The sequence below is a fragment of the Tupaia chinensis genome, unplaced genomic scaffold (genome assembly GCF_000334495.1).
Source record: "Tupaia chinensis unplaced genomic scaffold, TupChi_1.0 Scaffold000597_1, whole genome shotgun sequence".
NCBI lineage: Eukaryota > Metazoa > Chordata > Mammalia > Scandentia > Tupaiidae > Tupaia > Tupaia belangeri.
In genome coordinates this window covers 4,717,493-4,736,873 of record NW_006160114.1, presented here as the reverse complement: position 1 = coordinate 4,736,873, position 19,381 = coordinate 4,717,493, and the positions used below count along the sequence as shown (strand labels likewise).

The window sequence follows — 19,381 nt, the reverse complement described above, 5'->3', positions numbered from 1 at the left end:
AGAATGTAAAATAACATGAGAAATGTCAACCCAGAAGTAGTCCCTGAAATACATTCACCAGGATGCATGTTCTGGCGAAATGCTTTATTTAGAATGAAAGTCTCCAGAGAACTGGATTTATTATTTTTAAGCCATGATAATGGAAGCCTGAAATGGAAGGGGGAGGGGGTTATTCAGCCATCTAGGATGTTTGAGAAGAGCATCTGTTGGCATTGTCAAATGAAACAGCAGATTGCAATTTTATTTAAAGATTATGGGAATTGAGGGGGGAAGGAAGCAAAACATTAAAGGGAACACAAAAATGGAAAATTATCTGTTGATAATAATACATATGATAGTTTCTTTCATTGGACTAATATACAGTGTATTCATGCTGGGAAAATTCATTTTATAAGCTGTAATGATATACAGTGGTTGAATGTATTAAAAATTAAAAAAAAATAAAGTACTGCATAAAGCAAAAAAACAAATAAAGATGATGTAAAGAATGAGAGTATACATAGCCTAAATACACATCTTTATAATAAAAGAATGAGAGACTCTGTACAATAAACTGTTCATCTCTATGTGGTACAATTATAGTGATATGTCTTTTCTTATCTTCTTTTCTATTTTTCCCCTATTTCCTTCACTTCTTTCTTTTCCTCTTTTGCTTACCATTTTATGTGATAACAGCAAATTGAAATTATTTTTATTTGAGATTTAAAAATAATATCTTTTAGAAGCCAGCAGTTAGCGTAATGGCTATGTCGCTGGACTCCCACATAGTCGACCGCGGTTCGTGTCCCGGACCCAGTGGCTTAAAACTCACGCCGGGCGCGTGTGCGTGCGTGCCCAAGATCCCGAGAGGAGAATGGAGGAGAAGGGATTGCGGCGTGACCATCCCCCCTGGGGGGTGATTTCTCGCTTTCTGTCTCTATGTCTCTGTCTGTCTGGCGAGCGCACGCGCCCTACAGTGAAAATCTCTCAAAAAAAAAAAAAAAGTAATGTCTTTTTTTTTTGACAGTTTTCTCATTTGTCACACTGCCTTACTTGCTTACAGCTAAAAGCTCAGTGCTGTCCCTTACTCAGCTGATCCTTGGGTTGCTTCTAACAGATTTGCCAGCCAGCGTAGTACACCAGGATTCAGCATCATTGTGTAACTAGCATCACCAAAATCCCGGCCCTAGTGCTCTTTCACTGGTATGTTGGTAGGGAACGGTTCCTTGATAGGACTATTAAATTGCTTATTTGGTTTGTGGGTTGTTTCTGTTGTTGTGTTTCTTTGCATTCTATTCATATACTTTAGTCTTGGTTTGGGTGTATGTGAGCGTCTCAAAGCTTAGTTTTAGGTTTTTGCTACTCTTCTGTTAGGTTTTATTTAGGAGGAATTTTAAGTCACTTTTATCTTTTATTCAGATAAAAGGATCCTTTATACCTTAATTCAGTGAGTATTTGGACAAGCATATTAGCTAAGACCATATTGACAACATTAATTTAAAAATTTTATATAATCTGAATTATTTATACAATTATTTTGTATAATCTAAATATTATACAAAATAGCTGCCTGGAGAAGAAGACTCCTCCATTATGGCTGAGAACTAGTCATTTCAGGAAAAAAGAGAAATGAAGATTTTCTACTGATAATTCAGCCTCCAGGCCCCAAACTCTAGTGAAGAGGCAAGGGACAGGCCTTCAGAAGAAGACTCTTCCATTGCACCTGAGAACTAGTCATTTCAGGGAAAGGAGAAATGAAGATTTTTCTACTGATAATTTAGCCTCCAGCCCCCAAACTCGAGTGGTAGGGAGCCCCTCTCTCTTTCTCTCTGTCTCTGTCTGTCTCTTTCTGCCTCTCTCTCTCTCTCTCTCTCGCTGTCTTCTCATTTTTTTTTTGTAATTTTTCCTTTTTAAAATTTTTTAAGGTAAAGTATTCTCTTGGCTTTCAGCCTCCTCCTTCCATCTCCCCCTCACCTCTAGGAGAGACAAGGGACGGGCCTTCAGAAGAAGACTCCTCCATTGCAGCTGAGAACTGGTCATTTCACGAGGCAATTGTGCGCCGCACAGTTTTTTTGTTTTTGTTTTTGTTTTTACTTTTTTTTTTAAATAAATTTTTTGGTTGTTTTTTTCTTTGTATTCTTTCTTTTTCTCTCTCTTTCTCACCCCCCCCCCCATTTTCTTTTTTTTTTTTCTTTTCTTTTGTCTCATCACTTTGCTCATCAGTCTCCGGTAACTGTGTTTCTACACAGATCTGAGGGAACCATAGCCAAACATCCAAATACTGTTAGGGTCAGCATATTCCTCAATACTCACTTATTCTGCTGTACAAAGGGATAAAAACAGAATGGCAAGGAGATTCCAGATCACCTCCTTCTGCACGCTCCAGAATGCTCAGATTGAACTTCAAGAATTAGGAAGAATTGTACCATCCATCAGATGACTGATGACTGAAATCACTGCAGGGTCACAAGAAATACGGGAAAGCAAGACAATATGTCTCCTCCAAGGGAAAAAAATAACCCCTCTTCATCCATAGACAGTTCAATGGAAATCATGGAAATATCTGATAATTTAGAATATTCATGATAATGAAGCTAACAGAGATAGAAGAGAAAAGAGACAATGAACTACAGAAGAGGCAGAAGAAAGGAGCTGAGGAGTTCCAGGAGGTGAGAAAATTCTAGCAAGATCTAAAAGAAGGACCTGTTAGTGATGAAGGCTATAATACAGAAAGTCAAAATCTCCCTTGAAAGTACTAAAGGCACACTAGATCATACAGAAAATCGAATCTCAGATGTACAAGATAGAATTGCTGGCCTAGAAAAAATTTACCATGAAGACTGAGAAAACTGAAAAAAAAAAAAAAAAAGAGAATAATATATGAGAAATACTAGATACCATCAATTGTCCAAACATTCGTATAATTGGTATCCCAGAAGGCAAAACGACTCATAAAGGCATTGGTAATCTATTCCATGAAATCCTGCAAGAAAACTTTCCAAACCTAGAGAGGCACTCAAAGATCCAGTCCAAAATTTACAAAGGACCCCAAATAGAATCATCTCAAGAAGATCTTGGGAACCAGCAGTTAGCATAATGGCTATGTCGCTGGACTCCCATGTAGTCGACCGCAGTTCGCGTCCCGGACCCGGTGGCTTAAAACTCACGCCAGGCGCGTGTGCGTGCGTGCCCAAGATCCCAAGAGGAGAATGGAGGAGAAGGGATTGCGGCATGGCCATCCCCCCTGGGGGGTGATTTCTCACTTTCTGTCTCTATGTTTCTCTCTGTCTGGCGAGCGCACGCGCCCTATAGTGAAAACCTCTCCAAAAAAATAAATAAAATGAAATAAAAAGAAGTTCTTCTCCAAGACACATTATAGCCAGATTGACCAAAACCACAGACAAAGACAACATACCAGCTTAATCATAGGGACAAGTCTGGAGTTGAATATTATATCCCAGAATTTAATCAGAAAGATTGAACCACCAGGAGATAGATTAAGTACATGAGACTGAGCTAGTGAAATAGCATTTCATGACTTTTGACTAAAACATTGCCGATTTTCTTCTAAGCTTTGTTTCGTGGTTTTAAGGACTTTTGTCTTATCTTGCACTGATGATAGGTTCATGTACCTAATATTTGAACAGAATCCCAACCTGTTTCCTGGCTTTAAGTTTTAAGCAATTTTCCTTAGCATTTCTTTGATTAATTAAAGCTAAAAAATTTAAAAATATATTTTAAAAATACCTGTTTAATGACTATAGTAAGCTATACGGCATCAGCTAGGTGCTGCCTTATAGTATATTCATTCTAGTCAGTTTCATGCCTAAAGTCAGACATGTATTCACAGATATGTATATACCAGCTGAACTTGCTATTAAAAGTAGTTAGATTATTTAAGAAATTTTGTGAACTAATAAAATGTGGAGGGAAAAGAATCAAAAACAACTGTAGACACCTGAGATAATCTGGGAAGAGAGTGGGAATGGCAGAGGGTTAGAAATAGGGGGAAACTAGAAATGGAAAATTATTGATGATAACATGTATGATTGATGCAGTATATTCTAGATGGGAAATCACATTTTGTATGCTGTAACAATGCTCAGGGAATGAATGTAAATTAATTTTTTTTAAAGTTTCAGAAGAAAATTACAGCGTATTTGTAACTAGATTCTAGCTTTATTAATATTTTTAGTTTAAGGTATTTTGTGAATCTATAAAATGTGGGAAAAGAATAGCTGCCTGGATCTCCATTTAGAAGTAGTTGTATATTTACAGGACACATACTTACTTCTTCTATTTCCTGTTTTGTTCTTAAATTTGAAGAGGCCCAACTGAGATTTTGTGTCAATAATTATCAAATTTTTTATCAAAAAACTCTTAAAAATTTAAAATTATCTACTTTACAATATAAGATATTCAAGAGGTTGGTGTGTGTGTGTGTATGTATGTCTGTGTGGGATTTTTTGTTTTTAATTTTTACTATACATTGCATGGGCTTACCAGAGAAAGACTGGGCAGGGGGTGTGTGTGCGTGCGTGTGTGTATGTGTGTGAGAGAGAGAGAGAGAGAGAGAGAAATCACCCCCTGCCCCAGGAGTGATGGCCACACCACAATCCCTCCTCCATTCCCTTCTTGGGATTTTTGGATAAGAATGCACATGCACCTGACATGTTTTCCAAGCTGCTGAGTCCAAGACTCAAACCATGCATCAGCCATGTAGGATCCAGGCACCTTAACCTCCATGCCATCTGCTCACCCAAAATATTAAGTCTTTAAACGTATATTATATTATAAACTTTTAAAACTTTTTTTTTTTTTTTGGAGAGGTTTTTCACTATAGGGCACTTGCACTCACCAGACAGACAGAGAGAAACAGAGAGACAGAAAGCGAGAAATCACCCCCCCCAGAGGGGATGGCCACACCACAATCCCTTCTCCTCCATTCTCCTCTTGAGATCTTGGGCACGCACGCACACGCGCCCGGTGTGGGTTTTAAGCCACCGGGTCTGGGACGCGAACTGCAGTCAACTACGTGCGAGTCCAGTGACATAGCCATTACGCTAACTGCTGGTTCCCAAAACTTTTTAACGTATTTGATTAAATTTATGGCATGTTTGCAGAACATGTAAACTGGCTTTAATTCAGTATGCCACATGGTTAGATTGTAATGATAACAGTCATTAATGCAGTAGTATGCCTGATGAAAAAAGGGGATTCTAATACCCAGTTAAATTTCCCACCTCTTCAGTAAGAAGCTTAATTTCCTCTGACAAAAATCAAGTAAAACTATTTTAACTAACCAAATTTATTTTAAATGTCCTTCTATAAGGAACATGTAGCATCAGTATGTATTAACAATTTGCAAAACAAAAATTGCAATATTTAGAAAGCAGACCTCTAAGCTGAGCTTTCTCTTTGGCTTTGCATAATGTGGAAAAAAGTGAATCAGCAGTTGAAAATCTTTAATAATTTAATTTTTTGAATCTGATGTTTATTTCCCATGTTACTTGTGAAAATCATTCAGAAAGGCAATACCATCACAGATCTCAGCAAACAGGTAGAAAGTATTCCAGGAAACTGGCAAAAACATGTTGAAAAATTATCAATAAATATTTTATTTACAGTCTGAGCCAATGCCAAGAAATTTCAAAACACGCACTCACACAATATCAAATTTTTATATATAGTCAGATAATAGAATTACATTTGAGTTGTGCACATATTTCCTTGGAGTTAAATTAAGCTAAAACTAGTTTTAATTGATCCATATATGATAGTTGCTGAGAAATGCAGAAAGCCTTGAGAAAGGCGTTAGACACTGTGGTCAAATTGTATCTTGGTATGGCAGTCTTGCCAAGGAGTTAAGAATTGAAAAGACCCTGCATGATTCTTGGAGTTACTTTGTCCTAACAGAATCTGTATTCCTTTTTTTGCCTACATGGCAAAGTCCTTCCTGCTATCAGAAACATTTCTGGTGTAACTAGAGTATCCAGAGTTAGAAAAGAGTTGACAGGTTGGCCCTAAAACATACCCAGCATATGCATGGACACCCACGATGACACTAAGAAGTTGGAAAGCTGAGGAAAGAGGATCACAGCATGACGAGACCCCCGTGCATGCTCTCTCTCTGTCTCTCTCATTCACATAATCTCTATCATAAAAAAAAATTTTGAATTAAACACTCTTAGTGCTTTTAAGAGCAGATAACCTCTGACAAGTATAAATAAATACTCAGATATGTGTGAAAACAGGTACAGAAGAGAGTTGATTCCCTAAAATCATGCATAGCTGCTTTTTTTTTTTTTTTTTTGCCTTTTTTTAAGGTTTTTGCCATAGGGCATGTGCACTGCCCAAGAGAGATACAGAGACTGATTGAGAAGAAAAATGAGAAATCATTCCCCCTAGTGGGGATGGCCATGCCACAATCCCTTCTCCTCCATCCTCCCAGAATTTGGGGCACATGCACACACATGCCCAGTATGATTTTCAAGCCACCAGGTCTGGAACTCAAACCACAGTCACCTGTGTGGGAATCCAGTGCCTTAACCACCATGCCACCTACTGGCTCCACATAGCTTTTTTTTTTTTAACTTTTTTTTTTTTTTTTTGGAGGGGTTTTTGTTACTCCACATAGTTTTTTTTTTTTTAACTTTTTTTTTTTTTTTTTGGAGAGGTTTTTGCTATAGGGTGAATGTGTTCACCAGAAAGAGAGAGACAGAGAGACAGAAAGTGAGAAATCACCCACCCCACCCCACCCCCGGGGGGATGGCCATGCCACAGTCCCTTCTCCATTCTCCGCTCGGGATCTTGGGCACGCATGCACACGCACCCTGTGTGAGTTTAAGCCACTGGGTCTGGGACTTGAACTGCAGTCCACTACATGGGAGTCCAAGCAATGTAGCCATTACTCCACCTGCTAGTCCTTTAACATTTAAACAATAAAAGTTTTAAAGCAATATAGAATGGAAGAGTATCTGTCAAAAATCAGGAAATCTGACTTCCTGGTGTTGGTGGGACTTGTCCAGTGCTATTGCTCTTCTCCAGGCAAGAAATCAGCATGACACAGGGGGATACAAAAGGGCTATTTGGTTCTGGCAGTTTGGCTAACTTGGTAGAAATTTAAGCTTCTGTTCTTGAGAGCCAGCATCAAGGGAGCTACCAATGGACTCTTATTTGCCCCTTTCCAACAGCCAAAGAAAGAGTGAAAAAGAGTGACATAGAAACACTATTCCCGAATCGCATGCACTTGTCCCAAGGTTACTCAAGACTCTATAGTGGGTCAACATGGAGGCACTTTGGCCAATGTCTGCAAGTTATGACCCTCTGTCTAATATCCTGAATCAGCTGTCTGTTCAGTTACTTAAACCGACTCCATCTTGAGGAATCTCTTGGGATTTAGCGGTAGGCAGTGGCTGCAGAGCTTCAAAAAGCTGGGGATGTTCATACGCTTGTGTATGCATGTGGCCTCCCTGAGAAATAACCACAAGCGCCTGAAGGGAACAATCTGTACCAAATGAAAGAGAGAATAAAGAACTACTCTGCCTCATGGAAAACTTGAGTCAAAACAATCTGGTCAGAAACTATTTGGCTGGAAGAGCATATATTTTCTGCTCTTTTTCCTAAAGATTGATTGGGTGAGGGCATTATAAACTTTTTTTCCTTGTAAAATACTATTACCTATGAGGGCTTGGAAAATAGTATTTATATTCCTGAGGAGTTTTCTTGTTCAGCTGCAACTAAACTTCTTATTCTCTATCGCATGTATGTGTGTGAATATGTGTACACACACATATGTGGATGCATGTGAGAGACGAGAGCAAAAGGATTATTTGTGACTTTTTAAAAATTCATATAACCATGTACTGTAGTCAGGGAGCAGAATTCCCAGCAGAAATAGTTCCTGAGACTGCTTGTGTTCATCTCTGCACCATGCTAACAGACATCCACAGCAATTTCAAGTTGAAATTAAGGTCCATAGTGCCTTCCATATGCTTCATCTGTAGAATGAATGCTGGCAGCTGTGATAAATTGGCTTATGCTAGATTATGCCTCAAATAAATTGTCCCCTAAATTGTAATGACATAAAACAACAGAGGTTTATTTCTTGTTCAGGATCCATGTTAGCAGCTGTTCTACTGAGACTCTGTCCCTTTTGTCATCATTCTAGGGCCCAGGCTGAAGGAATACCTTTATCTAAAGCATGCTAGCTTTACAATAAAGGAGACAGAACTAGAAAACAGGCAGAACTAGGTGATGATCCTTAAAGTATTTGGCTTCAAATTAGCATATATTATTGGATTGTCGGGAAAGTCAGAACGCATTTTTGCATAGAAAACCCGTCATGACTTTCCGGACAACCTACTACTTCTGCTCATACCGCATTCTCGAGAGTGGGTCATCTGGCCAACATCAATGGAATTGGAAATATGTGTCTCCCAGTTGGAGGAGAACTGCAAGTTACATGGCAATCAGAAAGGGCAGGAGATCATTGGAAACAAATAAAGAAAATATACATATATGTGTATATGTATAAGATTTATCAGAATTTGCTGGATCCTCTTTTACTTTAATAGAAATTGTTTTAAGTGACTAGGATTTGTTGTGAATTCAACTTGTATAAAATATTTCAAAGCCTGGGAAACAAGTCTAACATGAAGAATTGGTGATGATGGGATTAGCAGGTGGCATGGTGGTTAAGGCACTTGACTCCCTCCCATATGGTGAAATGAGACTGGAGTTCTGGACCTACTGACTTAAAAATCATGTTGGACATGTGTGCATGTGGGCCCAAAATCCTGAGAAGAGAGTGAAAGAGGAGGGATTTTGGTGTGGCCATCCTCCCTGGGGGATGATTTCTCACTTTCTCTTTCTCTCTCTCTGTTTCTCTCTGTCTCTCCAGCAAGCACACAAACCTTATAGCAAAAATCTCAAAAAAAAAAAAAAAAAGAAATTAAGGTAGAATTTATATTGGTACAAAATAAATGAAATCCATGCATACTTTTTTCATGATACACATTTTCTACACGTTTTCCAGCTATGCATCTCTAACTTAATTGAGTACAATTAGGTATCATAGTGATATATGGTTCCTCCATATTTTATCCTTGTATGGTTACATCTTGATTTGCTACTATTTTGTTACATATTCAGGAAACTGTTGCCCCGAGTTGTGGGGAACTGAAACAGATTCACTGTTTTGAATATTCAGTGATTAATAATCTTAGATTTATTCTAAATAACCTATATTTTAAGTCTTCCTCCTAGTAACTTAGAATGTCATGGAGAGAAAATGTTACATGTCTGGGGAAAAATATTGTACTTGGTAAATCTTTAAGATTGTCAGGCCTTTTACACATCAAGATAAATTAGTATACAGATCAAAAAGGGCAAAATGATGTACTGTGAAGCTATCACATGGATCTGAATCATAGTCAGTTACTACTAAAAATCTGACCTTTCATCCCACATCTGTGATTAAGGTCATTTATAAAGCCCTCCTGGGAGAAGGATTATGGTGATAGCGTATGGTTCTATGTACTATTAATAATTATATCATTCATATCCATATATAGATGGGATGGATACTCTATCATTGATCTTAATAAAACTGGCCTAGTATATGGTCAAAGAATATACCTTCAGTAAATTGGGCCTTCACCTGAGAAATTCTGTCTGAAGACAAAAGAAGTCTTTTGCCTTCAGTAGTATGCTAATAATGAAGCTACCTCAGCAGAATCATTACCTAAAACAACAACCATAAGCCTGCTGGGATTTTAATACCTTTGATACACTTTAATAGTGATAATTGCATCCACTGCAGACGTCTTGTGGGTGGTTGAGTCATGCTGGTATGCTGGTACCCCTAATCTTTTAGAAGTAGGGTGCCCACCAAGTTAGTCAATTCAAAATGCTGTTCTCAAGCCTACTTTTCTAAATCATGTTGAGATCATACATTTCTCTCAGGTACTTTTAATGAACATTTATGAAAGAAGGCCTACTTAGGTTGGAGCCAGTTTGTCCATGGAAATTTGAGGAGATTTGCAAAAACAACATAAATAGATATGCTTGTATATAATGATTTCTAAACTTCCCATTAGAAGGGTTCCTTCTAGCCAGCTAAATTTCTGATGTTAATATAATTTTAATTTGGCACCAGTTTGAATTTTTGGTCATTTAGAAGAAATATCCAATACGTTTGAGTTACCCATGGAAAAAAAGTATTTGCTATGCTGAGAATATTGTAAAACAAAATGTATTTAAAATGCTTAGGTAGGAGAACACTGTTCCCAAGCAAGCTAGAAGCACCAGTTTAAAAATACAATGAAAGTGTAACTTGAGACAAAGACTGCAGACCTGGGGAGCAAATTTTCTGTACTCAGTGTAACTCCTTACTTGAGTGAAATCCTCCTGAGCCTTGTCCACTGACTGTTGGTATTCAAGTCACCATATGCTATAAAGAAATAGCAATTGAATCTCCTCAAATTCATAACTTTCTAACCGTAGACTTCCAGCCTTCTATCATAATCATGTACATTGATGAGATCATATTGAACTTTCCCTTGGCTATCTTGATGTTATAATACCCCTAGCTAAATGACAGTTTGATAGTATTTTAAAAGTGTTTGAAAAATAAACGTCATTCTTAAAACAAAGTCAATTTCTCATTTTTTTCTTTCTTTTTTTTTTTTTTTTTTTTGGAGGGGTTTTTTCTATAGGGCGCTTGTGCTTGCCAGAAAGACAGAGAGAGACAGAGAGACAGAAAGCGAGAAATCACCCCCCAGGGAGGATGGCCACACTTCAATCCCTTCTCCTCCACTCTCCTCTCAGGATCTTGGGCATGCATGCGCACGCCCCCGGCGAGAGTTTTAAGCCACTGGGTCTGGGACGCAAACCGCGGTCGACTACATGGGAGTCCAGCGACATAGCCATTAAACTAACTGCTGGTCTCTCAATTTCTCATTTTTGAAAACAGTATCATTATATGTGAAAATAGTCATACTACATTATGTGAAAAAGAATCAACCAAAGATATTAGCACATTATCATTCTAACAAAAAAACATATATCAAGTTATGTGTAAGCAATGGAAAGAGTTGCCTTTTCTCCTTTATCATGACTTTCTGAACTTTTGTATAAATTTTCAACACTGAGCATGTATAATCAAGAAATATGATACTCTTGAAAACATATTGTCAGGGCCGACAGGTGGTGTGGTGGGTAAGGGTGCTGAACTCCCATGTGGCCAACTGTGGTTCAAGTCCCAGATCTGGAAGCTTTCTTTCTCATTTTCCTTCTCTCTCACTCTCTCGTCCTGCTCCTCTCTGGTCAAATTAAAATAAATAAATAAAGTTAAATAAAACGATTCTTTAAAAAAAAAAAAAACTTATTGTAAGCCACGGTTTGTTTCCACAGTGCCTTTGTTCTTATACATGTGATCATGTGTCCCTCCACAGACGGACTCCCTCTCTGGGTCTGTTGCTGGACAGAAGTCACCTCATGATCTAAGAATGTAGCAATTGAAGCAAAGCTAATGATGTTCTCTCTCCTGGAATCACTGTTAAATGACAGAAGAATGTTTCTAAGCCCAAGCCATCTACTGAACTTATTTAATAAACCAGTGAAAAGATTTGCTTGCTTTTTGTGAAGACCAAGCTACCAATTGAGAAACTGAAAATCTCCCTTTCAGCCAGTTATTTCAGCTTTCAGACAGCTCCTCAGTCTCCTTAGACACAGAGGATGGAGTACTTTTACGCTCACCCTTATGAGGGTGTTAGTACAAGGCCATGGTGTGTGGTGAAGGGCCAGTGGTAATAGCCCCATTTAAACAATAGAAAGATTCCTTGCATAGAGAAGATCTATTATTGGGAGAAGTTGGGAATGATATCGGGTAGGTGAAAATAACTATCTGTTAATAGAGTGAAACAAAATGATTACTAATGGAACAATTACAAAAGGCTAGCAGGTTGGGTAGCCATAATGTAACTCTCGGCAAGACTAGACCTACATGGGGAGATTCCAGGTTCATTGCCTGGGACCTCCTTGTACATCCTAGGTTTGTTCACAAGTGTCTAAGATATGAGGGTGGGGGTGGGGGTAAATGGCAAATTGCAGTGTGGGGATCCTATTGGAGGTGTTTTTTTTGGAGAGGTTTTTGCTATAGGGCGCTTGTGCTTGCCAGAAAGACAGAGAGAGACAGAGAGACAGAAAGCGAGAAATCACCCCCCAGGGAGGATGGCCACACTTCAATCCCTTCTCCTCCACTCTCCTCTCAGGATCTTGGGCATGCATGCGCACGCCCCCGGCGAGAGTTTTAAGCCACTGGGTCTGGGACGCAAACCGCGGTCGACTACATGGGAGTCCAGCGACATAGCCATTAAACTAACTGCTGGTCTCTCAATTTCTCATTTTTGAAAACAGTATCATTATATGTGAAAATAGTCATACTACATTATGTGAAAAAGAATCAACCAAAGATATTAGCACATTATCATTCTAACAAAAAAACATATATCAAGTTATGTGTAAGCAATGGAAAGAGTTGCCTTTTCTCCTTTATCATGACTTTCTGAACTTTTGTATAAATTTTCAACACTGAGCATGTATAATCAAGAAATATGATACTCTTGAAAACATATTGTCAGGGCCGACAGGTGGTGTGGTGGGTAAGGGTGCTGAACTCCCATGTGGCCAACTGTGGTTCAAGTCCCAGATCTGGAAGCTTTCTTTCTCATTTTCCTTCTCTCTCACTCTCTCGTCCTGCTCCTCTCTGGTCAAATTAAAATAAATAAATAAAGTTAAATAAAACGATTCTTTAAAAAAAAAAAAAACTTATTGTAAGCCACGGTTTGTTTCCACAGTGCCTTTGTTCTTATACATGTGATCATGTGTCCCTCCACAGACGGACTCCCTCTCTGGGTCTGTTGCTGGACAGAAGTCACCTCATGATCTAAGAATGTAGCAATTGAAGCAAAGCTAATGATGTTCTCTCTCCTGGAATCACTGTTAAATGACAGAAGAATGTTTCTAAGCCCAAGCCATCTACTGAACTTATTTAATAAACCAGTGAAAAGATTTGCTTGCTTTTTGTGAAGACCAAGCTACCAATTGAGAAACTGAAAATCTCCCTTTCAGCCAGTTATTTCAGCTTTCAGACAGCTCCTCAGTCTCCTTAGACACAGAGGATGGAGTACTTTTACGCTCACCCTTATGAGGGTGTTAGTACAAGGCCATGGTGTGTGGTGAAGGGCCAGTGGTAATAGCCCCATTTAAACAATAGAAAGATTCCTTGCATAGAGAAGATCTATTATTGGGAGAAGTTGGGAATGATATCGGGTAGGTGAAAATAACTATCTGTTAATAGAGTGAAACAAAATGATTACTAATGGAACAATTACAAAAGGCTAGCAGGTTGGGTAGCCATAATGTAACTCTCGGCAAGACTAGACCTACATGGGGAGATTCCAGGTTCATTGCCTGGGACCTCCTTGTACATCCTAGGTTTGTTCACAAGTGTCTAAGATATGAGGGTGGGGGTGGGGGTAAATGGCAAATTGCAGTGTGGGGATCCTATTGGAGGTGCCTATCTTTCATTCTTCACCCCATCCCTTCTCCCCCTGCTTTTGTGGAAGAAATGAAGAAACTTTATCAAAAAAGGACAAACGAGAGAATAATTATAAAAATATTAAAACTCTATTAAAATTCTATTATGACATCCAGCCAAATGAATTGGATCTTCCCCAGCAAAGTAGTGCAGCAACTGCAGTAGAGATCTGTGGGCTGTTCTGTCCAAGAGCATTCTCTGGTTCTACCCTGTGCGTAGGTTTTTAACAAGAATTGCAGTGAGTAGAGACTTTGCTGTATAGCCCAGAAGTTGCTTACAGGGGCAGGTAAAGGTTGAAAATGAGGAACAAATAAAACTGTCAAAATGTGATTTTAATAGCTCTTAATGCTTTTACATAATATTAAGCTGGCTAGCAAGAGCATAATAAAAAAGAGATTTTTAGCACTTTTCTCTTCAAATGCTATTTAAATCTCATTAGGCAGATCTTTGTGAAATGATGACACTGGCAATAATGATTCCTTTTTAATTTTCCAATTGTTTTGGCCACTGTGAAGGCCTTGGGGTAAACATTATCATTTAGCTGATCAGTGTTAGCAAGGACTGTGGGGAATCAATCTAAATTGTAAGACTTTTTTATCCCCCCAACTCAATTTGGTAGGCAAAGTCAAATTTGATAGTGCTTAGTTTTGCCAGATTATTTTGCTTGTTTCATCATTAACTGGTAAATAAGAGTTTTTCCCCTAAACTGAAATGTCAGTGTATTGGTCCTGGAGCTAGGATATGTGCAATATAAAATGTTGGCATGTATTTGAAGGACATAAGGACATTAGGCAAATTGACTGGCAAATTGGGTATGGGAAGCAATGGAGCCATCCTCCATGACTGAGACATGGTTCCTTCTAATTTATTATTATTATTGTTTTCCGATTACATGTTTTGTTATTACTTAACTCTGAGACTTAAAAGCTAAATACCTACCCTTTTAAAACAACAACAGCAACAAAACCAGTTTTTTTGAGAGATTAATTTAGCTGGGCTCTGATTCAGGTTTTTTTTTTTTAATTCATGTTTGTGTATGAATAGGATTTCAGTTCATTATTGGTGTTGCTTTTGTGAAAAAAAAAAATGAAAGAAAGTTATCTAGAGAGAAAATTTCCCAGGCTAGCCTCAACCCTATGCCATTGCCCAGTCAGAGTTTCTAGTTCCACAGGAGTATTTCTAGAAGGACCCCTGGTTATTCACTTCTCTCCCATCTCATTGTCCTTTTCATCCCCAGGGTCTGAGCCTCCTGCACATTCTGGGCTGTTGGGGTACATGCTTTTTTTAAGCTCACTTCCCTCTCCCTTGAGCTTTCTATGTTGGCGAGTTCCTAGCTTCCAAGTCTCTTTCATTCATTCTTCATGGCCTGGCTCTTGGGGACTCTCACTTCATACTACATTTTGATGGTAGTAAAAATAATGGTAAAATATAATAAAATAGAAAAAGCCATCGACTTGGTCTAGTTCAAATAACAAATATGGAATTCTGTGCTTCTAAGTCTTATTGACTCATTTCTAGACATGTTCAATTTAAAGCATGTCTAGAAATGATATATTTTTCATTATTATCCATTGTATGCTATTAAAGGAGAGAGCAAATGTGAACCTTGAAAATTTACAAGGCAACATTTCATCTATGACTCAGTAGCAGCTCACTACATTTGTGAACCTTCACAAATAGAATGTACATTTCTCACTTCCTCTAAAATATTTATGTGGTTATCAAAGTGAAAATATTCAGGGTTGGCATGTGGCATGGTGGTCAAGGGCACTGGACTTCCACATGGTTGACCACGGTTCGAGTCCCGCACCTGGCTGCTTGCTTTCTCCCTTTCTCTCTCGCTCTCTCTCTCTCTCTCTCTCTCTCTCTCTCTGTCCCTATCTTGTCAAATTAAAGAATAAAATAAATGAAGTTAAATACATAATTCTTTTTAAAAAATGAAAATCTTCATGTAAGAACTCTCAAATTAGTAGTAAATAGAATTTCCAAGCAATACAAAGGACTTCAAAAAGTTCAAGGAAAAGTGGAATTAAAGTATGAGTTTATTTTGGTGCAAGATATTTTGAAATCTATGTATAGTTTTCTCATAATACACATTTTCCATGAGCTTTTATTTTGAAGCCCCCTTATTCAATATTTATCCTTGTACTTTCCAAATGGAAAGCTTGAGTTAGCACATGCAGCTCAGATCAGCCAAAGCTCTGTTTTGAATGGCACTTGCACCTTTCAGACTCCCCTCCTGATAGAAATGTGATCCATAGCTTTCATTTCCAGCCAGTACCCCAGATATTTCTGAACTCTGTCTGTGTGGCAGAAATAAATCTACGCTGGTCAAAATTGTGTGGAAAACCCTCACATCAGAGACAAAATTCAGCATTTAGAAATTGTCAGAATGTGGAAGGCCAAAAGAAATAGGTGGGGGGACAGGAGCCACCACAGTCTCTGTTTCCCTGAATTTAATGGCATGTTTCAATCTAGGCCCAACCAGATCAGTGGAAATGAGCTATAGGTTTTCTCTTCTGGCTGGACACGAAGATCTTGCCATTGGTCTGTCTTCCTAACATATGAAGGGTCTTTATAAAGTTCATGGAAAATGTACATTATGAAAAAACTGCACAGATTTTTTTTTAATTTTTTGCAACAAAATAAACTCATATTGTAATTCTAATTTTCCATGAACTTTATGAAGTACCCTCATACATCAAACACCTTGTCACCTCAAACATCATGACCCATAGACACTGAGTTTTCTGCATAGAGACAGTCTCAGGCTATAGGGATAGTTTTTTGAAATAGTTCTAAGAATGCCCTGTACTCTATCTGGCTTTGACTGTGGGGAAAATGAACATCTGGGTAAATGGAAATACCACTGACCTGACCTGGACCATCCCAACAGCAGAGGAAGAGACCTTGTGGAGACTGTTAGAATACGTTGTTTAATTTTGTTCAGAGAAAATGGACTTTTGACAGATGAACTTTTCCCTTGGACCCATATTTATCTAAGAGAGTTGTGGTTGGAAAGTGATCCAGGATTCACAAGGTCAATAAGTGAGCTGGTTCATGTACTGTGGAGTCCTCCCATCTCTTTCCACAGCTTCCCCAGGCAGGTGGTCTGGGGAGCTGTTAGAACATTCAAAAATGGTCACTCACAGGGCATCTCAACCTCTTGAGCTTGGCCTCAGGTGCTCTGGACGCCCCAAAGCACTCAGGTCTCAATTCCAGATAATCAGTCTTCTTCTTCCATACTGTACTACACAGCTTGAAGCCATTCTAATGTGCTAGATGGCTAAACATCTTGTTATAATGAATTAGGAATTAAGGCCACAGGTAAATTTAAACTATCATAATGCACTAGATTTTTTAAATACCTGTCTTCATGAGAAAGTTAATTTTTATAGGCTACCCAATTATAGCTTTTCTTTCATTGTCCCAGGAGTGAAAGAATAAAGAAATGTTGAACAAATGTTCTTAGCTTTACCTTTGAAACTATAAAAAAAAAAAATCCAATTCATGAAAAAAGGATTATAAAGAAGCAGTTCTTCTTCTCTAGCCTCCTGGTTCCCCCATGTTTAAGTAAGACATTTTTCCCTGCCTGATACTCAGCCCTTGTGTTCTGTCACCTGTGATTTTGTCATTATCCCCATATTTATGGATCAACATGAAAGATAATCTTAGTAGACATAACAAGTGCCTTTGTGAGGCCTGTTCACTTTACACCCATTTCTAGGTAGACCTACTTAAGCAGACTTACCTGGGAACAATATCGCATTGTGATAACTCACACAAAGCTTACCAGTGTCTGTTTAAGGAGGCAGAGCGCTAGTGTGTGGCTGTTGGACTCACAATTTTTCCTCTCTTGTATTTTTCAGAAATTGAGGCAAAGGAAGCATGTGACTGGCTCCGTGCTGCTGGGTTCCCACAATATGCTCAGTTATATGAAGGTATGTGAGCCTCTCCCTCAGCTCTTTATAAACAGACTAAATTCAGAATGAACTGCATGAATCTCGTGATGTGTTTTGACTTCTAGATCTTTTCTTGAGCATTTTGCTTTATTTTCTTTTTCCCTTAGCCATTGCAGTGCCCATGACTTATCCTGATACCAATTTAGACTTGAGTATTGTTTCCCTAACTCATATTACTTTCGGTATCCCACTACTAATTCTCATCTTATTACCACAAACACCAAATCTGTTTTCCTTTTCTGTAACTTTTCTGAACTATTTCCCTTATTTTTTTTTTCAGCGGCTTTTCTGAACTTTTCCCCTTATTTGTTTTTCCTTATTTTTTTTCTCTTTGCTATGCTGTTTTCTTCAAACTACAATGAATTCATAGTTGATAAATTTCCCAGAACTAACAAAATTCAGTATTTTCAGATTCCTCTTTAGTATTGTTTATCTTATATGAAAAAATGTTAAGGTATCATATGGATCAGATAGATATTAATCTTCTGAGTTTTAGATAAGGTGTAATTGGCAGCATCGTGGTTCCTTTTACTGATTCTTCGATTGGCAGGTAATAAATATACTCAGCAAAGGGGCCCAAATGGTGGCACAGAAGTAAAACACAACACTAATTCATGTGAGGGCGTTCCAAATTAGAATCCAGAGCCCTCCCTGAGTGTACTGGGTGTATGCATGGCTATGATCTGGAGCTGACTTAGACTAGGGGTAGATCTTGGTGTCAAGACTCTGTTGGGGGTGCTGTCTCTGTCTCTATGTCTTTCTCTCTGTCTCTTTCATAAAATAAATATTTTTTTAATTTAAAAATTTTTTAAATGTACTTGGAACAGCAGGTGGTGTGGTGGCTAAGGTGCTGGCCTCCCACACAGCTGACCAAGGTTCAAGTCCCAGACCTGGAGGCTTGCTTTCTCTTTCTCTCTCTCTCCCTCTCTTTCTGTATCTCTATAGTGAATGCACATAGCTTATGGCAAATTTAAAAAAATAATCATAATAAATAAAGTTAAAAAATAAACACTTATCTCTTTCTTACTTGTATCTAAAAGTATAACTAAAGCTTTGACTCTTTCTCGTGTCATCCTGTGTGTAGTGAAGTAGTCATGATTCCAACAGTAAACAGATGGCACACCTGAGATTATCAGTACAGGATTCATTTCTAATGGTGTTCATGACAAAGATCTGGGCAGGATGGAGGAAGCAGAACCGTGCACAGTACAGGAGCTTAGGGGCTAGAGCAGCAGAGATGTCACTCCCACAGGCTCAAAGGGAGATGGTACCAGAGCCCAAAGGAGAGAGGCACTTTATAACAGTGCCAGGAACGAGCACTCAGCTGGTGGTGGGCAGCACCCCTGGGAGGGAACCAGGCAATAAACACCCTGACATGCTCCTCCCTCTCCAGCTAAGATTTCCCATTGGCCAAACCCTAAAGGAGGCCAGAGGTCACAAGTCTCTCAATTGACTCTCAAAGTACAGAGCAGGAAAAGTGGAAAGTGAATCTGCCAGGGTAAGCAGGGGCTATCCAGAACACTAGGAAATACTGACTTCTCTTCTTGATGGCATGAAAGCTATGTTGGGTAGAGAGAATCAATAAAATTGACCTTTATTTATCAGCGACTTCTGTCCATTTACCTAGATGTCCAGTTTTATATTTAAAAGCAAAGGAAAATATTATCTACATCTCTCACTTAAATTCTGTGAGAATAAAGGAGAACATATTTCTGGATGTGCTTTGAAATCTCTGATAACAGTTTTTAGAGAATCAGGGTTCTTATAAGTTTGTCCCATGCAAACGTTCCCTGTTCTTAACCCCTAACACATAATGTCCTCCTGGATCATCCATGTT

General features: G+C 38.5%; 1 protein-coding gene across 3 annotated transcripts in view; it reads left to right on the top strand.

Moving 5' to 3' along the window:
• The window catches only part of STARD13 (StAR related lipid transfer domain containing 13), a gene marked incomplete at its 3' end in the record, with an annotated part of 454,133 nt that overhangs the window by 371,967 nt on the left and 62,785 nt on the right, over nt 1-19,381 (top strand). For all 3 annotated transcript variants that reach the window (XM_014591552.2, XM_014591550.2, XM_014591551.2), the window contains 1 exon segment: nt 17,452-17,523. In XM_014591552.2, the coding sequence (XP_014447038.1) occupies nt 17,452-17,523 (72 nt within the window).